This window comes from Sciurus vulgaris (genome assembly GCF_902686455.1).
Source record: "Sciurus vulgaris genome assembly, chromosome: 7".
Lineage (NCBI taxonomy): Eukaryota > Metazoa > Chordata > Mammalia > Rodentia > Sciuridae > Sciurus > Sciurus vulgaris.
The window spans coordinates 149,451,633-149,471,726 of record NC_136467.1 but is presented as its reverse complement, the minus strand read 5'-3'; the positions used below and the strand labels follow the sequence as shown (position 1 = coordinate 149,471,726).

Genomic DNA, 20,094 nt, shown 5'->3' with positions numbered 1-20,094 from the left:
GTGGAAAATGCGGGACACCCGCTGCGGCAGCACATGCTCGATCCCCGTCTTTGGACCAACTATTCTTAAGATAATTACACACTGATGCTGTTTGGGTCGATTCGTGAATTACAGATTCGCCGCCACCATCTTTGAGAAACAGAAAGTTGGTTTTTGATTTTTTTCATTTAACTTGCACTTTTTAAGCTCATACTCTGCCGAAAGGGGTCGTTCCAAAATGATTTTTAAAGTTATGAGCCAACAAATGAATAGTTACAGATTGAGATCATACAAAAAATGGCAGAGCCGCGGCCCCAAGGGCACTCAGACTTCCCGCGCTTTCCGCTGGCCTGGGCACAGTCCTTTGCTCCTGCCCGGTAGACGGGAAGGGGCCTGCGGTCCTGAGCGCCACAGTAGGAACAGCACCTGTGCTTACCAGCAAGCACCCTGCCTGCAGTTATTCACAGAAAGGTGTCAGTTCACTTCCGTCTGGAGAGAGCTGGGGGAAAGCCGGGCTAGCCTCATCGCCTTTCAAACTGAAGCACAAGAAAAACGTGCATTTCCAAAGAAATGCTACCTGAAACGTCTCAGAGTGCTGCCAACGGGCGTCCTGCCCTACCCTGCCACAGAACAGATCACAGGGACAATTGTTCATGTTTCATTATCTTGTTGCAGAATGCATTCAACCTGCAAATCTGGAACCATTACACCTCCAGGTAGAAAACAAGGCAATTAATTATGCTTAATAGTCAGGTGATTAGATCATCTTGGAATTTAATCCAAACAAACCAAAGGCATGTGATACTCCTACATTATGCCCACCAAAACCCTGGTGTAAGTTTTCGTCATTCCGCAGCGTCTCAGCTCCTCCTCATTATTACAAACCTGGGCAAACCTGCTGCCCACCACCAACAGAGGAAAACCTTTGCCTGACATGTCAAGAAGGCCTCGCCGTGATTCCCTGAAACTTTCAGGTGAGCAGGACCAGGAGCATTTGTAATACAAGCAATCACTGAAACGCATAGACACACGGAGGCGTGAAGAGTTTGTCCTCCCACCAGAACATCCTTGATGGCCTAAGACTCACACAGCAAGCATATCTGAAAAAGGAGGCCTTGCTTAAAACCACCAAGGAGAGTCCAGACTTTTTCGAAAGAGAGGACAAATCAGCAAAGGGACAATTGGAGGCGTGGACTTGTTTTCTCAAAGTTACTTCTCTAAGTTCATAATCACAAAGTGGAGGCTTCCTCAGCTCTGGTGGGGTGGCAGAAGAATCAGAGCATGCTGTTGAGTCGAGTCCTCAGAGGGTGCCAGGCATAGTGCTTGGGACTAAGCATTTTATAGATATTACCTCCTTTGATCTTCATAAAACTTGTCATTGGAGTAAATGATCTAGGCTTATCTACTTACGAACTATGAGTATCACATCCTTAAGTGGTTGACAACTGATGTACCGGGAAAGCTTCATGAAAAATACAGCTTCAGCTATAAAGTTGTCTCACGACATGAGACATAGATAATCACTGAGGTTAAATTGAGATTCCAGGGTTTTTGTCTCTAAGTCAGGAAGAATGCCCTTGAACCTTTTAAGGTCTTAGTTTGTGATTTTAGCAAACATTTGTTTCAAACAAAGACTGATAAACCCATCCATTTCCTTTGAAGTAATTGTCACGCAAAGCTCTTCTAATTAAATAACCTCATGAAATCCAGTCCCACACCTGGCTTTTATACTGCTGATCAGTGCAGTACAGAGGTAATTCTGGCTAATAACCTAAATAATCATTTTAACTGGCACAAAATTCAAAATAACATAGAACCTGCCATCCTTTTTAGAGCCAATTTCTTTTCAGTCTTTTTCACTTTGCATTTAAGTTCCAACTATACTTTGCTGTTTCTAAGCATCTCAAATTCCACATTCACGTTTTCCTCTAGTTTTCCATTTACCAAGGTCATTCTTCCCTGCCCTTCTCATCTGCTAATAGCTCCTCCTCACAGGAAATGTCATTCGAGGTCTGTCTTTTCTGGGATACTTCCACAACCTACCTTTCCCTTCACATAGAGTTAGATACCCTCTTCTGGGATTCCTCTCTTGGTGCAATGCTTCATTTGAAAAACGTTTATTAAGCTCCTATTATCTACCAGGTTCTCTATCAGGTGCTATGAACACAAAGATAAACAAAATACAATTTTCAAGTGGTGTAGGAAAAGACAGGTCAGACATGTTAACTGGTCAGAGCATGCCAGGCCTCTCTGGGATCCAGGAAGACAGGCAGCTTCTTGAGCCCAGCCCTCCAGAATCTGGAGAATTTAACAGAGAACCATGTGGGAAGACAAGGGGCAGGAGGAAGAAGGGCTTTCTGGGCAAAAGAAATCGAAAGCAAAATCATAGCAAGGGTGGAAAGCAAAATTTCTTAAACACAATGAGGAACTAAGAAAAAAAATGACATTTAGAACTACTAATTTTAAGCTTTTACAAGTGCTAATAAAAGCAAAACAATTAGGAAAAGTCAACCCTAACTTTATTCCTAAATTTATATTAATATCCAATGCTTCCTTTTTTTTTTTTTTTTTTTTTTTTTTTTTTTTTTCAGTGCTGGGGATCAAACCCAGGGCCCTGTGCTTGCAAGGCAAGCACTTTACCAACTGAGCTATCTCCCCAGCCCCCAATGCTTTCTTAAACCCAAGGGGGACCATTAGGTGATACGTTAACATCACATACAGCTGTCAAATTTTATCTAGAGAGCAGAGGGGTATTTTATGACTTCTCTGATAAGCATCATGAAAGCACAGTTCAGTCATATAAGACATCAACACAGCAAACAGAGAAATGGCTTGAGGAGAAAAGACTTGTTCACCACCCCAGGTGAAGGTGAATGAGTCCAAACGTCCCAGAGAATTCTCCTGGGATCAGGGGAGGCTTGTCAAACCTCTTTCTTCCTCCTATGTGATCCAACACACACACAAAGGCTGTAGCTCTCTCCCTATGGTTACCTTGAAAATCATCATCCCAAGTGTTACCCTCTTGGTGGAAGTAATCCATGCATTGAGCAACACAGAGAAAACTTTTGAGAGTGAACGATGTCATTACACAGTGCTACTTAATCCTGAAGAAAAAAAAAAGTTCCAATCTTTGCCTCCTAAAATTTTTACACATATTTTACACACATTTGGACAGCAGATGTCACAGGACCTGCCTAAAACTATCAAAACTGGGGAGAGATAGGGAATTAGAAGGTGGATACCTTCATCTTCAAAAGATCGGGGTAACCTTGGGTGGCCACCTGCTGATTTATGTTGATGGCTTCAGTTCAACAGCTCAGATTGCTCCTCAAGTTCCTGTGATTTCACTCAGCTTCCATCTCTTACCAGAAAGCCTGACAGCAAAAAATACCTCCAAATGAGGATGAGACACTGTGACCCATAACATGTCCTGAATTAGGCTATAGTGCATTTTATACTGCATTAAAAAATCAAACAGAGGGGCCGGGAGTGTGGCCCAGGGGTAGAGTGTGTGCTTTGCATGCACAAGGCCCTGGGTGGAATCCCTAGCACCACATTAAAAAAAAAAAAAAAAAAAATCAAATCAAATGGAGGGTGTAATCACAAAGAAGAGGACACAATAACTGCTTTCCAGCAAGGATCAAATAAAGGGCATTTGAGCATAATACACACAGTTTAGAATAAGCAAATATTCAGGTGGATTAATTGCTTTATGCTCATCAACTGTTTTGCTGTAGAATAGCCCTAATCTATGGAAATTAATAGAAATCTGTTAATCTAGTGAAGTGTGTTGAGGTTTTGCATCCCACTTTACAGATGAGGAAAGAAAGCACCAAATGACACACTGACTATCTAGAGTTCACACACAGTCACAAGTGCAGACAAGCACTAGAACCCAAGGATGAAGTCAAATGATTTCCAACCAGATTACCTTCACTTGCCAAAAATGTTACAGGTGACATCAAGACTCACACTCCCCTTTTTCTGTTAGGGGCTGTATTTTTGTGTTTTAGTTTTTGGTTTGGGGGGGGGGGGTTGTTTTGTTTTTTAAAAGAGGACAAAAATAGAATGTTGATAGAAAACTTTTAATTATAAATTCTATTTTTAAACATCTCCTGAGGGCAAAAGACCAGGTGTTCTGCCAAAACAAATTAGACAATATTCTTTTTTTTTTCTGGCAGTGCTGGGGATTGACCCAGGGCCTCATTCATGTGTGCTAGACAAGTGCCCTATCACCAAGCTATATCTTAGTCCTAGACAAAATTCTTACATTAGCAGAGTTCCAACCTTGACCCAAAACAAAAACATGAAGCGTACACTGAGACGGGAGGCCAGCAATTCCCAGTACAGTGAATTCTCGGCACTGGCCTTCTGCAAGGGGAAGGCAAGTGCCCGGGATGAGGGAACAGTCAGAGGATGACTCAAGGACTATTTCAGTACCAGATCCTCTTTCAACCTTGTCGTCCATCTGTTTGCTGAGAATGTGAGGTTGTCTGTTTCCAAGTTGGAGAAGGAGATGAAATCATCTGTTGAAGCCACATGCGCAGGACCCGCCAAGGCACGCTGCGATGACAACCATGCAGTGGGGGCCTGGCTCCTACCTTGCAGCTACCTGGCTGGACTTCATGCAGTCCTGACGCCTCAGCCCAGGGGGTGAGTTCAGAGACTCAGCAAAGGAGGAATGCTGTCAAAATGTACTGCAGGCTAATGGCGGGGAAAGAACAACTCAAAGAGACGCATTCAAGAAAGAAGAGTCAGTGAGCACTTTAAAGGCAGACGTTGACCAATTAATGGCAATACCTACTTGTCCAAAAATGCAGCCAGCCAGCCCGCCCTTCCTCCCGCTCCTCTTCCCCAGCCTAGTCTGCCCTTCCCACTGGAATCACCTAGGACATCAAATGCACATCCTCCCCCTCCACCTGCCTTCTTTTATACCACCCTGCGTCTTTCAACACCCACACCCGGCGTCCCCAAATACCTCCATGGTTTTTCCCTGTCTCCTTTAGAGTAAGAGAAAATCGAGATTCCAGAAGCACCAAACTTCAGAGAAGCTCTGAGGAACAAGGATTCAGGAAGCTATTGAGTTCAGAGCCATTGACGAGAAAAACCTCAAGGTCACAATGACCATTTCAGCCATGTTATAGGCCAAACCATCACTCACAGTTTGGCAAGGACAGTATCGTTTCCATAGTAAGGTGAATTCCGAGTTCTAAACAACTGGTCTGCAAACAAACTTCTGGAACGCTAAATATTCATAAGTTTGGGCCACCAATAAAACATGTAACAATATATTTTTCTCCTTGAGTTTCTTCTTCCTCACTGCTGTAGAAGAAAATAGAAAGTACACAGGTGTGTAACAGGGTACTGAGGTTTGACCTCCTTCCCTTAGGAGCTACTTCCATGGAGAATGGAGTTGGTGACTACCATTTGCTGCTGAGGACTCAGGGTGAATTTATTCTTCCCAGTGTGCCCGAAGAGAGTCATTGGACCCATTTCTGGATAACAGTGATTTGGGGGAAAGGGACTTTTCACATTATAAGGAGGCGGTAAAGATAACAGTTTGGGGGAGATTTAATTCACTTTCTGTTAGCCAAGAGAGTTAAGTAGAGCTATTGCTGCTGCAGCCCAAGAGACAAGTCAAGCCCTACAGGAAGTTGGTGATTTCTTCTGAACAGATACACTAACTGAACTCATGTGTATGCACACGTTCATGGGCAGAGACACTCAGGATAAGGAACGAGTTAGAAGGAAAGCAATGATGCCCTTCAAAAGTGGAGGATCGTTGACTCAATGACGTATTGGCCATGCCTCTGCTAGTGTTGTTTTCTCTTCAAAGAGCAATCATCATGGGTGAGACCCGGAAGGAAACTTAGACTTCTCCCTGTAACAGGACCCAGAGTGGAGGCAGCCAAACCAGAGGAGCAAGAACAGGCCAGAGTCAGACCTACCTACAGGAAAGGAGGGTGCCCCAAATTCCACGGCAGCCACACCTGGGTGATGTGACTCTGCCTCCTTGGCTACAGCTGACCACAGACCAGGATGAATGTCTATCTGAAGCAGAGCCAGTTGAATTTTCTCTATCTGGAGTTTGGAACTGGGATTTAGGGGCGGCTAATCTCTGTGCTTGGTTGGAGCAGCAGCCATATTGCATAACCTATATAAGCCAAAGAGGGAACAAAAAAACGGATGTGCAAGGAGGAGGTGAGAGAGGAGTCAGAGAACGAGAATGATGGCTTTCCCCTTCTCAGTTCCAGTTCCTTCTGGAAGCCATCTGCATTCCGCATTTTGAGACACCCCCTGTCCTTACAGTACATTTTCCTTTTTGTTAAAGCTAGCTTGAATTTATTTTAGTTATTTGAGGCTAGAAGCCCTTTCATTAAACCATATTACCATAAAGTAAGTCACTCTGAGAAACTCCATGAAAATGAATTCCATGAAAAGAGCATAGACTTTTGACTCTGCCAATGGTAGATTCAAATTTTGATGCTCCTAAAAAGAAACCATCTAGTCTAGAGGAAACTTTAAAGGCTTAGTTTCCTCCCCTAGAAAATGCACTTAACTGCCACATCTGATTGTGAAAATCAGCACAGTTATAACTTCTAGTAGAATTCAATGGAGCAGTACTACATAAATATGAAATATTGCACATTTTCTGGCATATATGGTCCTGCTGAACCTCATGCACGGATCCTCAAGTACTGAACAATAATGATAAACTTCTATACTTGGCTTTTCTTCGAATTCTCCATGTCTCAGAATGTACCCCAAGGTACAACCCATAAACAAGAGGTAACCTACAAAAATGAGCCCCCCCCCCACCCCTGCAACTACCCCTTCTGCTATAATACAACATTCAGGTCCTAGCTAATCTTGGAAAACACTTAGCTATTCCCAAGGTGGACTTTTTGGTCTATGATAGCACTGTCTTACTTTTGCTACTATGATGAAGTACCTGAAACTGGGTAGTTTATAAAATCAAGAGGTTCATTTTGACTCAAGGGTCTGGAGGCTGTAAGTCCAGGATCAGCCATCTGCATCTGGTGAGGCTCTTGTGCTACTTCAACTCATGGTGGAAAGCAGAAGGACAAGCAGGCATGTGCAGAAGAGACAAAACGTGAAGAGTACACTCAGTTCATAGCCACCCAGTCTTGCAGTAGCTAACCCAGCCCCTCAAGAGGAAGAACTCACTCACTTGAGAAAGGTATGAACCCCTCTTTTTTTAGGAAACCCTAGGAGTCTCCATACTTGTTTTTTTCTTGCTCTCTTTCTTTCTTCCTAATTTATTCATTTGGAGTACTGGGGATTGAACCCAGGGATGCTCTACCAGGGAGCTGTATCCCCAACCTTCCTTATTTTTTATTTTTGAGACAGCGTTTGCTAAGTTGCCCAGGCTGGACTCAAACTTGTGATCCTTCTGACTCAGCCTCTCCAACTGCTGGGATTTCAAGCATGCACCACTGCGCCGGACCATGAATCCCTCTTAAGACCTAATCACTTCTTAAAGACCCCTCTCCCAGCACTGTCACCGTGGCAATCAAATTTCATCATGAGAGGGGCTTGCTTGCCTAGCATACACAAGGCTCTGGGTTCAATCCCCAGAACCACAAAAAAAAAAAAACAAAAAAAAAAAATTTTTCATTGTGAGTTTTGGAGGGGACAGATCATAAACAAGCACAGCATGCATTTACTCTCCTATATGTGTGTGTGTGTGTGTTTGTGTGTGTGTGAGTGTGTGTGTGTGTGTGTATATATATATATATATATATATATATATATTTTTTTTTTTTTTTTTTTTTTTTTGTGATACTGGGAATTTAACCCAGGCCTTAGTGCTTGTAAGGCAGTATTCTACCAACTGAGCTATCTCCCCAGCCCTACTCTCCTATATTTTAATCACTGGCCTACTTGAATTTCTCCTTTGGTGAACTGTGCAGGAAGGCAGAAAATGTGTCTGTCATTTGTAGGATTATGCTTCATACAAAGAGTATTCCTAAATGGCAAATAAATAAGCCATATAATATTTTATAACTATAAACTATATGCTGATCTTTTACTCAAGAAATAAAAAACTCAATGTGCAGGCAATAAAAGGTTTTTGCTTTTTTTTTTTATCTATTTCAGAACCGCCACCAATGCAACTAAGTCCACAACAACCTAAGCATGGCTGAGGGAAGGAAGTTTCTGCGAGTCAATTCTAAGGAACCTAATTTTGGGCAATGGAGCGCTGCATGATGTGCAGCTTTGGTTTTTCTTTGGTTGTCTTCTACCCTGTCATTGCTAAAGAATGCACCACCAAGCACACAAATATGGAAGTACACACCTGTACACACCACAAATAAGTGCCAGATTTTCATGGACTTGTCTTGCACTCAGTCAGTCAAAAAATGTTCGCACATTGCTGTTCATGTTTGTTAAGGGTGAACTTGAGGAGAACCGGGTACAGTGGCACCTCAAGACATGTACAGCACCCTCAGTAAGATTCTGGGTGAACAGACCAAAATCAACCACGTCACCCGTAGATTTGTAGGCAGAGTCCAGTCTCACGTCTGCATTATTGCTGCCTGAACTGACTTGTGGATTATCTGGACACTACCTTCTTACCCAAACTGAAACATTTATTCATTTATTTAGCATAAGTATTAAATAAATCCTTATTATGTGCCAGGCTAGACCTCAGGGATATGAAGGTAAACAAAAAGCCAGTGTGCCTGACCTCACAGTAAAAAGGTCTGTCCGTCCTTTCTAGCAGGAAAAGCCTTTTTTAAAAGCAGTCTTCCTGAAGTGTGCCCATGCTATGCCTGAGCTGTGGAAGCCCTTCACTGGCCCAGGCTTGGCCCCACCTGGAGCAATGGGGTCAAAGTGGGGTCCCCGCCCGGTCCAGCAGTGTGGGTAATGCTTGATAACCCCCTCCAGGGGATTCTGATTCAAATCCCCTCCCACAGCAGTTCAGCTAGATCACTGAGTTCCTTTAAAGCTTCCCCAACTAACTATAAATTAGTACAACTGCTATGTAAATCAGTATGGAGGCTCCTCCAAAGACTAGGCATGGAACCACCATATGACCCACCATGTGACTTCTGGGCATTTATTCTGAAGAATTAGAGTCATCATACCATCGCAATACATGCATGTCCATGTTTATAGCAGTGCAGTGCACATTAGCCTAACTCTGGAACCAGGTGTCCATCGACAGATGAATGGATCAAGAAAATGCGGTACAGACACGATGGAATTTTATTCAGCCATAAGGAAAAATGAAATTATGTCATTTGCAGGAAAATGAATGGAACTAGAGCCCATTATGGTAAGCGAAATAAGTCAGACTCAGAAGGTCAAGGGTCATACGTTTCCTCTCATATGTGAAAATTAGAGAGGAAAAAGAAAAAGAAAGGTGGCGGGGGCGGGGTGCGTCTCATGGAAATCACAAGGACTTCAGTAGAAGAAAGAGACCAAGAAGTAGAAGGCAGGAAGGGAGGAGGTAAGTGCTGGGGAGTGATACTGGCAAATCATATTGGCATACTGTGTGCAGGTACGAATGTGTACACATCCCATCAGTATGTATAACTATAACGGCCAATAAATACGTGGAAAGAGAAAAAAAAATTTTTAAATTCCCCCCAAAAAATTAAAAAATTTAAAAATTCTAATGAAGAGTGAAGAGCTGAGAACCACCAGTCTGTCACAGGGTAGGAAAAACCCCTGTGGAACTGACATCTAAGCTGGGAAAGGAGAAGAGCAGGAGTCAGAAAATAAATATGAAAAAAGTGATGAAAGGCAATGAAAACTGTATGGTTAAAGGACAGAGGGCAGAAAAGCATGATGCATGTGAGGAATTTAAAGAATTCAGTAGGGCTGGATCGTAGAGAGGTTGAAACAGCTTCTGAGAAAGGGGTTAGCCAGATGAGAAAGAAGGAATCTGGAAGTGTAAAAGTTGAACTAACAGACCACAGGAAGCCTCTTTAGTATTACCAGATCTGTAGTCTTCAAATAACCACTTTGACTACAGTGTAGAAACAGATTGAAGGGGAGCAAAATTGAATGCAGGTGTTTCTAGGTCAGAGGGTATTACAGTACAGGTTTAGAGATGATGCTGATAGTAACAAAAAACTTCTGCAAGGATGTTGGTAATGTGGGAGTTCAATAATTCAATGTGGACTTCCATGTTTCTGATCAAAGCAACTGTGGAAGAAAAAATGAGTCCAGACTTAAGCATGTTGATTTCAAGGTGAGCTATACAGTGGAATGCCTTGGGCTCTATGACAACAGGTCTGTGAAAATACTAGTTTAGAAGTCAATTTACCTAGTTCTTGAATGGAAGCCATGGATTTTGATTTAACCTACAGTCATACAAGTTTGAGGTGAAGACAGCTTAGAACCTGGAACACTAATAGAGACAGCAAAGGTTGAAAACAGAAATGACCACAGCAGTAGGAAGAAAACCAAGGGACCCAGTGAAAGGAATCAATGAAGGCTAAGGAAATAGAGAGTGGTCTTACTAGAAAACCATGGCAACATATCGATGATGCTGAAGCAAAGACTGAATATCCACACCACCGGGAAGACGGCTTAAGGCTTCAGAGCCTGGGTCACTCCCAAGTTCTCCAGAATCTGCACCACATGCCCCTACACAGCCCCCTCCCTAGCTCCAGTCATTTCATCTGCTTGCTCCATTCATGTGTGTGCTAGTACTATACATGTATAACTATGGACATGTTATGTACTATCATGCACAAAAATTATGTGCTGCACTAATATAAGCATGCACATGACATTTATGCTTAATCATACATACTTTACTTATAACCATGAAGTGTGTGTGTGTGTGTGTGTGTGGCAGTCCTAGGGACTGAACCCAGGGCTTTGCACGTGTTAGGCAAGCAATCTACCACTGAGCTGCATTCCCCGCCTTTTTATTTTATTTGAGGCAGGGTCTCGCTAAGTTGCCCAGGCTGGCCTCCAACTTGGATTCTCTGTCTCAGCCTCTTGAGTAGCTGGGATTATAGGCATATACCACCCTGCCCAGCTTCCCATGAATATTTTTTACTAGAGGTAGTGACCAGTGGCCAACAGAGACGGAGCGTTACAGGCATCGCTAGCGACGAGACTGAGTGTGGCTGGCCCCTTCCTAGCAGGGCTCCTTTCTAGCAAGGAGAAAGGGGTGACTTTGTTGAATAGGTCCACCAGAGCATTTCCATTCCCCTGCCAGGATATCATTTAGGGAAAAAACAGGGACACAAAACTGACCAATGAACTTCCAGGGGGAAACCAGCTTGAGTGGTTATTAAAAAGTCTGTTCTTGACAGACATAAGGAAAAGGCACATGACCACTTCCATTTTTCTGCCGTTGGTAAATGCGGGCATGATGCTTGGCTCTGCTGCAGCCATTCTGTCAGACAACCACAAGTCATCAGCTGCCATACTGAGGACAAAGTCAGAAGATAAGATAGAAACAACCGGTTCATGAGGACACCGTTGAACTGCTAAATCAGTCGCTCCTGAAACATCTTGTGCCCAAGCTTCTGATTATGTGAACTTGTAAATTTTACTTTCTGCATAAAGCAATTTTACCCAAGCTTCTGCTACTTGCAGTCAACAGTTGCTCATTATTCCTAACATATGGATATTTCTAAAGCACATCTCTAACATATTGATTATCTCTAATCTGTCAGATCAATTAAAGCTAATTGTTTTTGAACACTAAGATGCTTACATAAAAACTTCTGCCAAAATAACAAAACACAATATGGCAATTTTCTTCATTATTTGCAATCAAATTGATTACATGCACCTTGGTTATTTATTTCTCCCTGCTTCTCCCTACCTGTGATTTCCCACAGAAAACTCTATAGCAAACAACCTAAAGGAAACTGGATAAAGGGGAGTTTTGACATCAGGTTCATATCTCAAATTCTTACCATATGACAAGAATCAATCTTGCTGCTAGCAAACCCAAAGCCGTGAATGTTAGACTAAAAATCCAAAAATCACAAGCTTTATAGTGTGAATGCTAAAATGAATTAAGGGATTAGCATCTTAAGACTTGCAAAAGTACTGCAACTAAAAGAACACTATAGGGAAGAGGGAAATCACTGTCCAGTCAGTATAACTTATGGTCTAAGAAACTAGACTTCTCTTCCCCATTGATTCTCCTCATACACCCAAGCGTTAACTGTATCCATGAAAAAAAAATTTGCTCAAAGTTACCCTTGTTCCCCTTCCATACAGCCAACTACCTCTTGGCTTTAAGACACACTTATTGAAACACTTCCCAGCCCTTCTGTTTTCCATGACTCCACAAGTGCCATTGAACTTGGTGGAGGGAAGGGACGTGTGGAAGACTGGAGTTTCACTTATTTCCTCGGAAGTAAAGTTTTATGACACAATCTTCAGCATGATTTTGATGCTGTCTGAGCCTCAGGATCTGCTCATATCCATATTACCATTCGAATTCCAAAAATTGCTTTCAATAGCTAAAACACACATTGTTTCAATTTGCTTCTCTTATCGATTGTCCCTAGTACTGTTCCCTTCCCTAACAGTACAGAAATAAAACAAGGGCCACAGTGCTGTGAGAAGCCACGATTACTGGAGCAGAGTAGCTACTTGAAGGATACAGGGTATCAGCGAGGACACTGTGGCACACTAGAATCACTGGGTGCACATTTTTAAAATAACACTTGCCGGATTTCAATGCTAAGTCGGTGAAACCAGAAGATCTGGAAAGAGGGTCCAGGAAGTCATATGTTTAAGCAGATTCCCCAGATGATTTAAATGTGTACCTAGAATTCACTAAGAATTAGGTTTGGTTGCCTATAACACGAAAAAAAAAAAAAAAAAAAAAAAAAGAGCAATGTCTTAAGATAAAAGCTTTTTCTTTCCTTCATATAAAAAAGTTTAAGTCTGCACATAATCATGCCTATAAAGTGGCTGAGTTATTCAGGACCTGAGTTTATTCTGTCTTCTACTCTACAATCCTTGTGTCAGGCTTCTATTTTTAAGATTACTTCATGACCCAAGATGCCTGCTGAAATTCCAGCCATCACATCCTTCTAGAAGGACCCACCCGCTTCGACAGCCTTCCTGGAATTTCCCACAGCCCTTCTACTTACATCTTATTATCTGAAGCTCAGTTATGTGACTACATTCGGTTGCAGTGGAGGCTGAGGCGTGTAGACTTTAACCGGGCTCAGGTTCTGTTGCTGAAGAAGTTAAAAGTGGAATCTGGGGAGGAATCTGTGCCAGCAGGTTCTGCCACAGATGAAGAAAGCTGCAACATAGCTCAGGCTCTCTCCATTCAAATTTGCTCTCTTTTGCTTAAGTCAACCTCATTTTTGAAACTTTTTTTTAGTAATATGTATTAATTGTACATACTCGTGGGGTCCAGCACCTGTACCCAACATGCATGGGTCAAATCGGGGGAATTTGCACCACCCTCTCCTTATGATTTCTTCCTGTCTGGAGCCTCCGAGCACTCCCTCCATGTCTAGTTGTTGTGAATGACAGTCATCTCCGTGCTGTGGAACACCAGGGCTTCCTCCCAGCCACCTGTGCCTTTGTGCCCTTTATCCACCCCACCCCGACCCTTCCCAACCTCTAGTCATCACTATTGTACATTCGGGCCAATTTTCCCAAGTCATAACTGGCCTTAGAAGACATTTACATGACATGAAACACAAGTACTAAAACTCAACACCATTACCTTCTGCCATGGTTGAATAAGCTGAAGACACGGAACTACATTCACCAGCAGGATCTGTTGTCCATAGGGTCATGATGACCTTATAATAAGCTTCAAACACTGGGCTTAGGATCAAGGGATATGTGTTCATTGCACAACACCCATACCCGTTCTGGGCAAGGTACGCATCAAGCCAGGAGGTCTTTTGTAACATGACCTTAAGCTAAGAATAGAGAAGGAACACTGAGCAGCAGGTCTACAAAGATGTATTCACCCCTGAAAAATAAATCACCAGTTTGCATACACACATTTGACCCTGAGCTCATCCTTACGGATTCTGTGTGTGACCAAGCAATGAATGTAAGATGCTTCTCAACACAGGCAGGTGCATCTTGCACAGAAAGTATGGGACTATACACTTCCTACTCAATTCCACGCCCTGGAGCCCCCTCACTTCCTCAAACCCACTGGCGCCTCCAGCGGTCTCATGATGGAGACCGCAGCAGAGGGTTCTCTATCATAGTACTTTCAATTGCAAAGCAACTAATTCCAACCCCCCCCCCCCCCAATGGCCTGGGTCTTAAACTACCCAAGAGGAGGAACACCATTGCCTCATGGCAATGATGGTGGTACTGATCAGGTAAACTAAAGAACACAACCAACAATTCCCTCTTCAAGTTAGTGCTAGGCAAAAATGTGTATGCACACAAGGTACCTTTAGGGAGCTTTCGGGACCAAATGGGTGTTCCTTCAAAATTCACGTCCTAACCCCCAGGACTTCAGAACACGAGTGTATTTGAGGATATGGTCTCTAAAGAGGTAACTGGGTTAAAATGAGGTCACTGGGGGTGGGACCTAACCCAGTATAACTGGTGTCCTTATAAGACAAGATCATGTCACCAACACACAGAAGGAAGACTGTGTGGGGACCTAGGGAGAAGATGCCATCTGCAAGCCAAAGAGGAGGACCTCAGGAGAAACCCAACTAGCTGACGCTTGGATCTTGGACAAGCCACTCAGGCCATGGTGCTGCCCTGCAGCACCCCTCCAAACTAACGGAAGGAGTAACTACTTCAAACAGCATCCATTGAAGACTGGCGGGAAATGCCACTGGATTCAGAGTTAGGTGCTCACCTCTCGCCTGCAGGCAGGCCTAGACCCAGTCAAAGGCTAAAGTCCCAGGTTTTTAATGGACGCACAGAAAGAAAGAATTAAAAGGAAAAGAGAAAAACCCAGCCAGGCATGGTAACATGCACCGATAATACCGAATGATCTGGGAGATTAAGGCAGGAAGATTGCAAGTCCAAGGTCAGCCTCAGCAATTTAGCAAGCCCTTGCCTCAAAATAAAAAAGGAAAAAGACTGGGATGGGCTCAGTGGTAAAGTGCCCCTGGGTTCAATCTCATCAGTATTGAAAAACCCAAAACAACCAAAAGAAAAAAAAAAAACTCTACAATTTGAGCAACAAAATAAAGTAGTATTAAATTATAGTACAAAACATAAAATTAAATATTCATACATCCATACTTACATAAATAGATGAGAATAGACCAATCTATTGGAAAAATTCTAAATAATTTGTGCACGTAGACACGCTACCCTCAAGGAAGTGCAGCATAACACCCTGCTCCTTAAGTGTGTGTGACATATAGTGACTTCCTTCTAATGAGTTCTGTAGGGAAAAGGTGGGTGAAGTGAAGCTTTGCAGTGGAAAAACCCAACCAAAACTGCCTCAGCCAGGCTAATATCAACCTGGCAAGTCACACTGACAGTCTGTCCCCCAATAGCATAAGAGAAGAGTGCTCTGCTTCCTAAGAACCCACACCCCCGGTCTAACCATGAGGAAAACACCAGAAAAAAACACTTCCCACTAAGGAACCATCCAAAAATACTCTTCAAAACAGGCAAGCTGGGGCTGGGGAGATAGCTCCATTGGTAGAGTGCTTGCCTTGCATGCACAAGTCCCTGGGTTCAATCCCCAGCACTGGAAAAAAAAAAAAAAAAAAAAAAACAGTCAAGCTCTTCAAAAACAAAGACATTGTGAGAGACATGCCAAGAGAAGCCTAAGGAGAGCTGATAGCCACATGTAATGTGCTGTCCCGGGCAGATCCTGGGACAGAAGAGGACCATCAGGTAAACACTAAGGCAGTGGGAATAAAGTACAGGCTGCAGCTGATTAAAAAATGGTAAATGGACGCCCCAAGGGGGGTTGCTCACATGGGAGGTCACGCACATGTGCTGAGAAGGGGCATCTGGGACATGCCGTGAACCCAAAGCTGCTCTACATAAGTAGTCTTTAAAATGGAAGACGATGCTCGTAACAATTCATAGACAGATGCACCCTGCAGAATTTCAGGAAGACTCTTTTCCTTACCATCTGCAGAGACTTCCAGAAGCAGCCGAAGTCCCGAATGGCTCTGGAGCTACTGGAGGACGCATGTCCCTGCAGCGGTAAAGGAGAGGTCACTGCAGTGCTCACGCCAAGATGGAAGCAAGGCCCGTTCAGTTATCTGCAGCAGCAGGAGTGGGTTCTCGGTGCTGAAATTAAAGGGCACCACATGAGAAGTGGAGGGTGAGCTGAAGAAGGGCAATGAGCCACCAGTTCAGTGGCAGTCTCTTAATGAATTCACCTCTGCCCAGTCTGCTGTCAGCCTCACAGGCTCAGCAATTCCTTCATCGGTATCTTGAAGTCAATCAAACCACCAATGGTGACTCATTCTAACAGAAATCAGTGAGTGTGAGGCAGAAAAACAGGTGCCACAGTGTCAGGAAGCCCCACCATGCTGGGTTTGGTCGGGTGGGGCCTGAGAATATACGGGAGCCACACTTTCAATAGTGAGAGTCTAGACAAACTTCGTGGGAAACCCAAGCATCAGGTGCACTAGTAAGCCAAATCAGAACCGGCTCACAGGAAAGGCTGGCAGTGGAAGAGCTTCACATGGGCTTCGGCCGCCTAGTGCCCCGTCTCCACGATCGAGAGCAGCCCACAACCAGCCCTTGGTGGTTTCAGACATTGGATTACAGACTTGGGAACACAGCCACCTACACTGAACCCAACCTGCTCCGCCAGTCGGCTGTGTGCGCAGCATGTTTACCTGATTTCATCATCTGACCCTGCTACATTCATGTGGCTGTTTGAAAACCAAAAAGAACTCCCATCAGTTTCTCCTAGGGCAAATCAAAGCATGTTAAAAAATGAGGCAACTGTCTGTAAGCCCTATTCCAATCAAAGGAGAACAAAATAAGTTTACCTAGGGTACATGAATAAACATACCTACAGTGCATAGCTACAGGATGACTTTACCTACAGTCAATTTACCTACCGAGACTGTCAACATGCCTACAGAATAAATTTACCTACTGTACGTGAATAAACATATCGCTAACAAGTCGGTCTCAGCGGATGGGAAAGGGTGATTTGTTGTCATTCATCCTTTTCACACCAGTCAGCAGCCTGTTCCCATAGTCCAGCAAGCACAAGGATTATATGGGAAGCCTGTTCAGAATGCAAATTCCAGGGCCTCCCTCCCCATCTGCCTGCCCTCGCCTTTCCCCTGAAACCATCCAGTCCAATTCTGCAGGCAGGAGCAGGGGCTTATAAACACATATGTGAAGCATGGACCCCAACTAATTCTGAAAAAATCTAATTTAAGTTTGATTCTCTATTTTAGTGGTTTCTAATCCTGGCTCACATTAGAAATATCTGAAAAGATTGAAGGAAGAAGAGGGAAAAAGTCCTTATGCATATATGCCCAAACCCCTAAAGGAGCCAATCAGAACATCCAGTGGGTGAGACTCAGGAATGTGTTTCTTAAGCTTCTCCAGGTGACTTGTTGTTTAGTGTCTCCAGGTAGTATTATCTGTCTGGGTTGTTGTACATCAGCTTCCACGCCCCTCTCTGAAGATTCTGATTCAGGTCTGGGTAAGGCCCCCAGAGTCTGTGCATCTAGCTAGTGCCCCAGGATTCCCATGCTGCGGTTTGAGAAATGTGCCTTTTACTTAGCTGAGTCAAAAACTATAGTCCCCACTAAGGCTAATTGGAATTTTTTTAGCCCTATTTTAGATCTTCCCCCATACCCGCCACACCAAGCTGCGATCTGAACTAAGAAAGAAGGAGCTCTTCTTACTTAATGCTGAACAGCAACAAAAACCACCGAAACCTCTGGAGCGCCACACTATTAATATAACAGCATATGTCTCCGAAATTTAAAGACTGTAGTTGACATTCCACACTATGTACCAGGTACAAGGTCTTATGCCCACCTATCAACAAACATTTACAACAACTTTATGAATAGGAACTCTTCTAAATGCTAACTCTACAGATAAGGAAACTGAGGCACAAAGGTTAAGCAATCTGACTAGGTTACCTGGAGTCACCTAGAGGATGAATTTGAACCTGAAACGTAAAGGATCAAGGTCTGCTATCTTAACCATAACACTGTAATACTGCTCAGCAAGTGAAAGTTCAAGAGCCTGCCCACACATTACTTGTTGCCAGGAAAAAATTTTAAAAATCAGAAAGGATCAAGCAAGCTAATGTTTACTCCCTACCACGTACCAAACACTGGGTTCCAGGTGGGATGTATTTTATTCCACTTAACAGAGAGTCAGACATGAGGCCTATTGTCATGGACACACTACGCTGAGGGAAAGAATCAAATCACTGCAGAGCCTATGCAAAAGGCAAATAAATAGCCAGTGAAAGCTTCCAAGTGGATTTGGCAGGCTGGAGGCTAAAGAATGAGCCAGTTGTGGGGTGCCCGCCAGGTAAGTGTGACTGGGCCGGCTGCGGAAGGCGTCTTGAAGGAGAGGGAGTTGTGGAGCTCCGTGACTCAAAGGACAGGCCTCACTGAGGTCTGAAAGGGGACAGGAGCTTCATTCAGACATGCTGCTTCCCAGGGCAAATCTTAACAAGTCCGGACAAATGGTTGAGGTCCGCCCACTTGGAGGAACGACAAGACATGAGGCTGCCCTTAAGAAAACCCGGTGTCTCCAACTCACCAAGGGGAACACAACAGCAATCCCCTCATCAGGCCTTAGGTTTCTTCTCAGGTAGTGGAGAAAAGGATGCAGATCTGAGGTCTTAGAAAATATTTGGCCAGTGGCCTGGAGTGACTGCCTGTGTCTTCAGGGAAAGCAATGGTGAGTGGATGCTAAATGCCAAGCTTTCCCTGTCTACCTGCTTGTGACATTATATGATGACCATCCAACAGTACCTCTCCAGGAAATCTGCCTGTCCTCCAGCATTCCTGAGGTCCAGAGCTATTTGCCAGGCCAGTGGGCACACAGTGAGGCCTTCACAGTTCTGGAACTGTATGCCCAACAGCTGAATGGAAAGGCGTAAAGGAATCCGGGACTAGATGCACAAAGACAAGTTCTAGAGAGGCTGAGGAAGGGGTATCTGATCCACGTGGGTTGCTACAGCAGGCATAGCTCAGAAACAACAGAAACCTATCCCTCACAGTTCTGAAAGCTGGACAGTCCAAGATCAAGACACACTCAGGGTCTGATGAGGGCCTCCTTCTGAGTTTATGGAAAGCCACCTTTTATTGTAACCCCACATAGTAGAAGCAGCAGGGGTCTCTCTCAGACCTCTTTCATAAGGGTGCTAATCCCATGCATGAGGGCCCTGCCCCCATGACCAAGTGGCCTTCCTCAGGCCCCGATTCCTAATACCATCATCTTGTGGAGTGGGGGTTAAGATGTCAACAGCAGGGATTTCTGTGACAACATTCAGATCATAGCAGAAGTCTGGCAAAGAACCCCACAGCAGCAGCAGCAGCAGGAGGAGAAGCAACAACAGCACTAACAGCATCTTGGCTGCTATAGTCCAGATCCATGAATGTGAGCGTTGGGTCTCTTCAAGTGGGCTGTGGTCAGCTCTGGGTCCAATCTTGTGAAGTGGAACTGGAAGGCAGACCCAGTTCTGCAGGTAAGTCCCACCCATAACTAAGGCAGGGGTAGAGACGTAAGGTTTCCTACCAGGAAAACCTTACAAGGTCAAGGGCGAGTGAGAGTGACAACCTCACAGGCATGAGGAAGCAGGTAAGAAGGTGTGTGCAAACCTTCCTGAGAGAAAGAAGGCCCAGTGACTCTCACTGATGGCAATGAATAAGCAAGTGTGTTAAATTACCATATACTTTCTTCTCTTTTTAATTGAGCTCCTACCATGATTTATCTGCAAATTTACAAAACCAGACATGACCAAAAAAAAAAAAAAAAGCCTGATTGAGGTTGAGGTTGATTGAAGAGTTTATTATTTTTCAAGCCTTCTATTATATGTCTTATTTCCCCTGGGCACGTAGGGCTGAGTATGCCAGACAAATCAGAATTAATGGTTCAAGGTTTTTCTTACTTCCTCCATATAAGAAGTAATAGCTGACAGCATTTATAATTTATCATTGCTTCAAGGCAGACCGCACTCACATTTCCCAC

The 20,094-nt window shown here is 43.8% G+C and overlaps 1 protein-coding gene across 4 annotated transcripts in view; it reads right to left on the bottom strand.

Annotated features, from left to right (window-relative positions):
• Positions 1 to 20,094, bottom strand: part of RNF144B (ring finger protein 144B) — a 149,243-nt gene that overhangs the window by 89,980 nt on the left and 39,169 nt on the right. Inside the window, exon 1 of one of the 4 annotated variants that reach the window (XM_079147094.1) lies at positions 16,031 to 16,563. The exons of the other annotated variants lie outside the window; for them this stretch is intronic. Coding sequence (XP_079003220.1) covers positions 16,031 to 16,033 — 3 coding nt within the window. The 5' untranslated portion in view covers positions 16,034 to 16,563. Of the gene's footprint in view, positions 1 to 16,030; positions 16,564 to 20,094 lie in introns of those variants that run through there. 4 annotated transcript variants of the gene reach the window in all.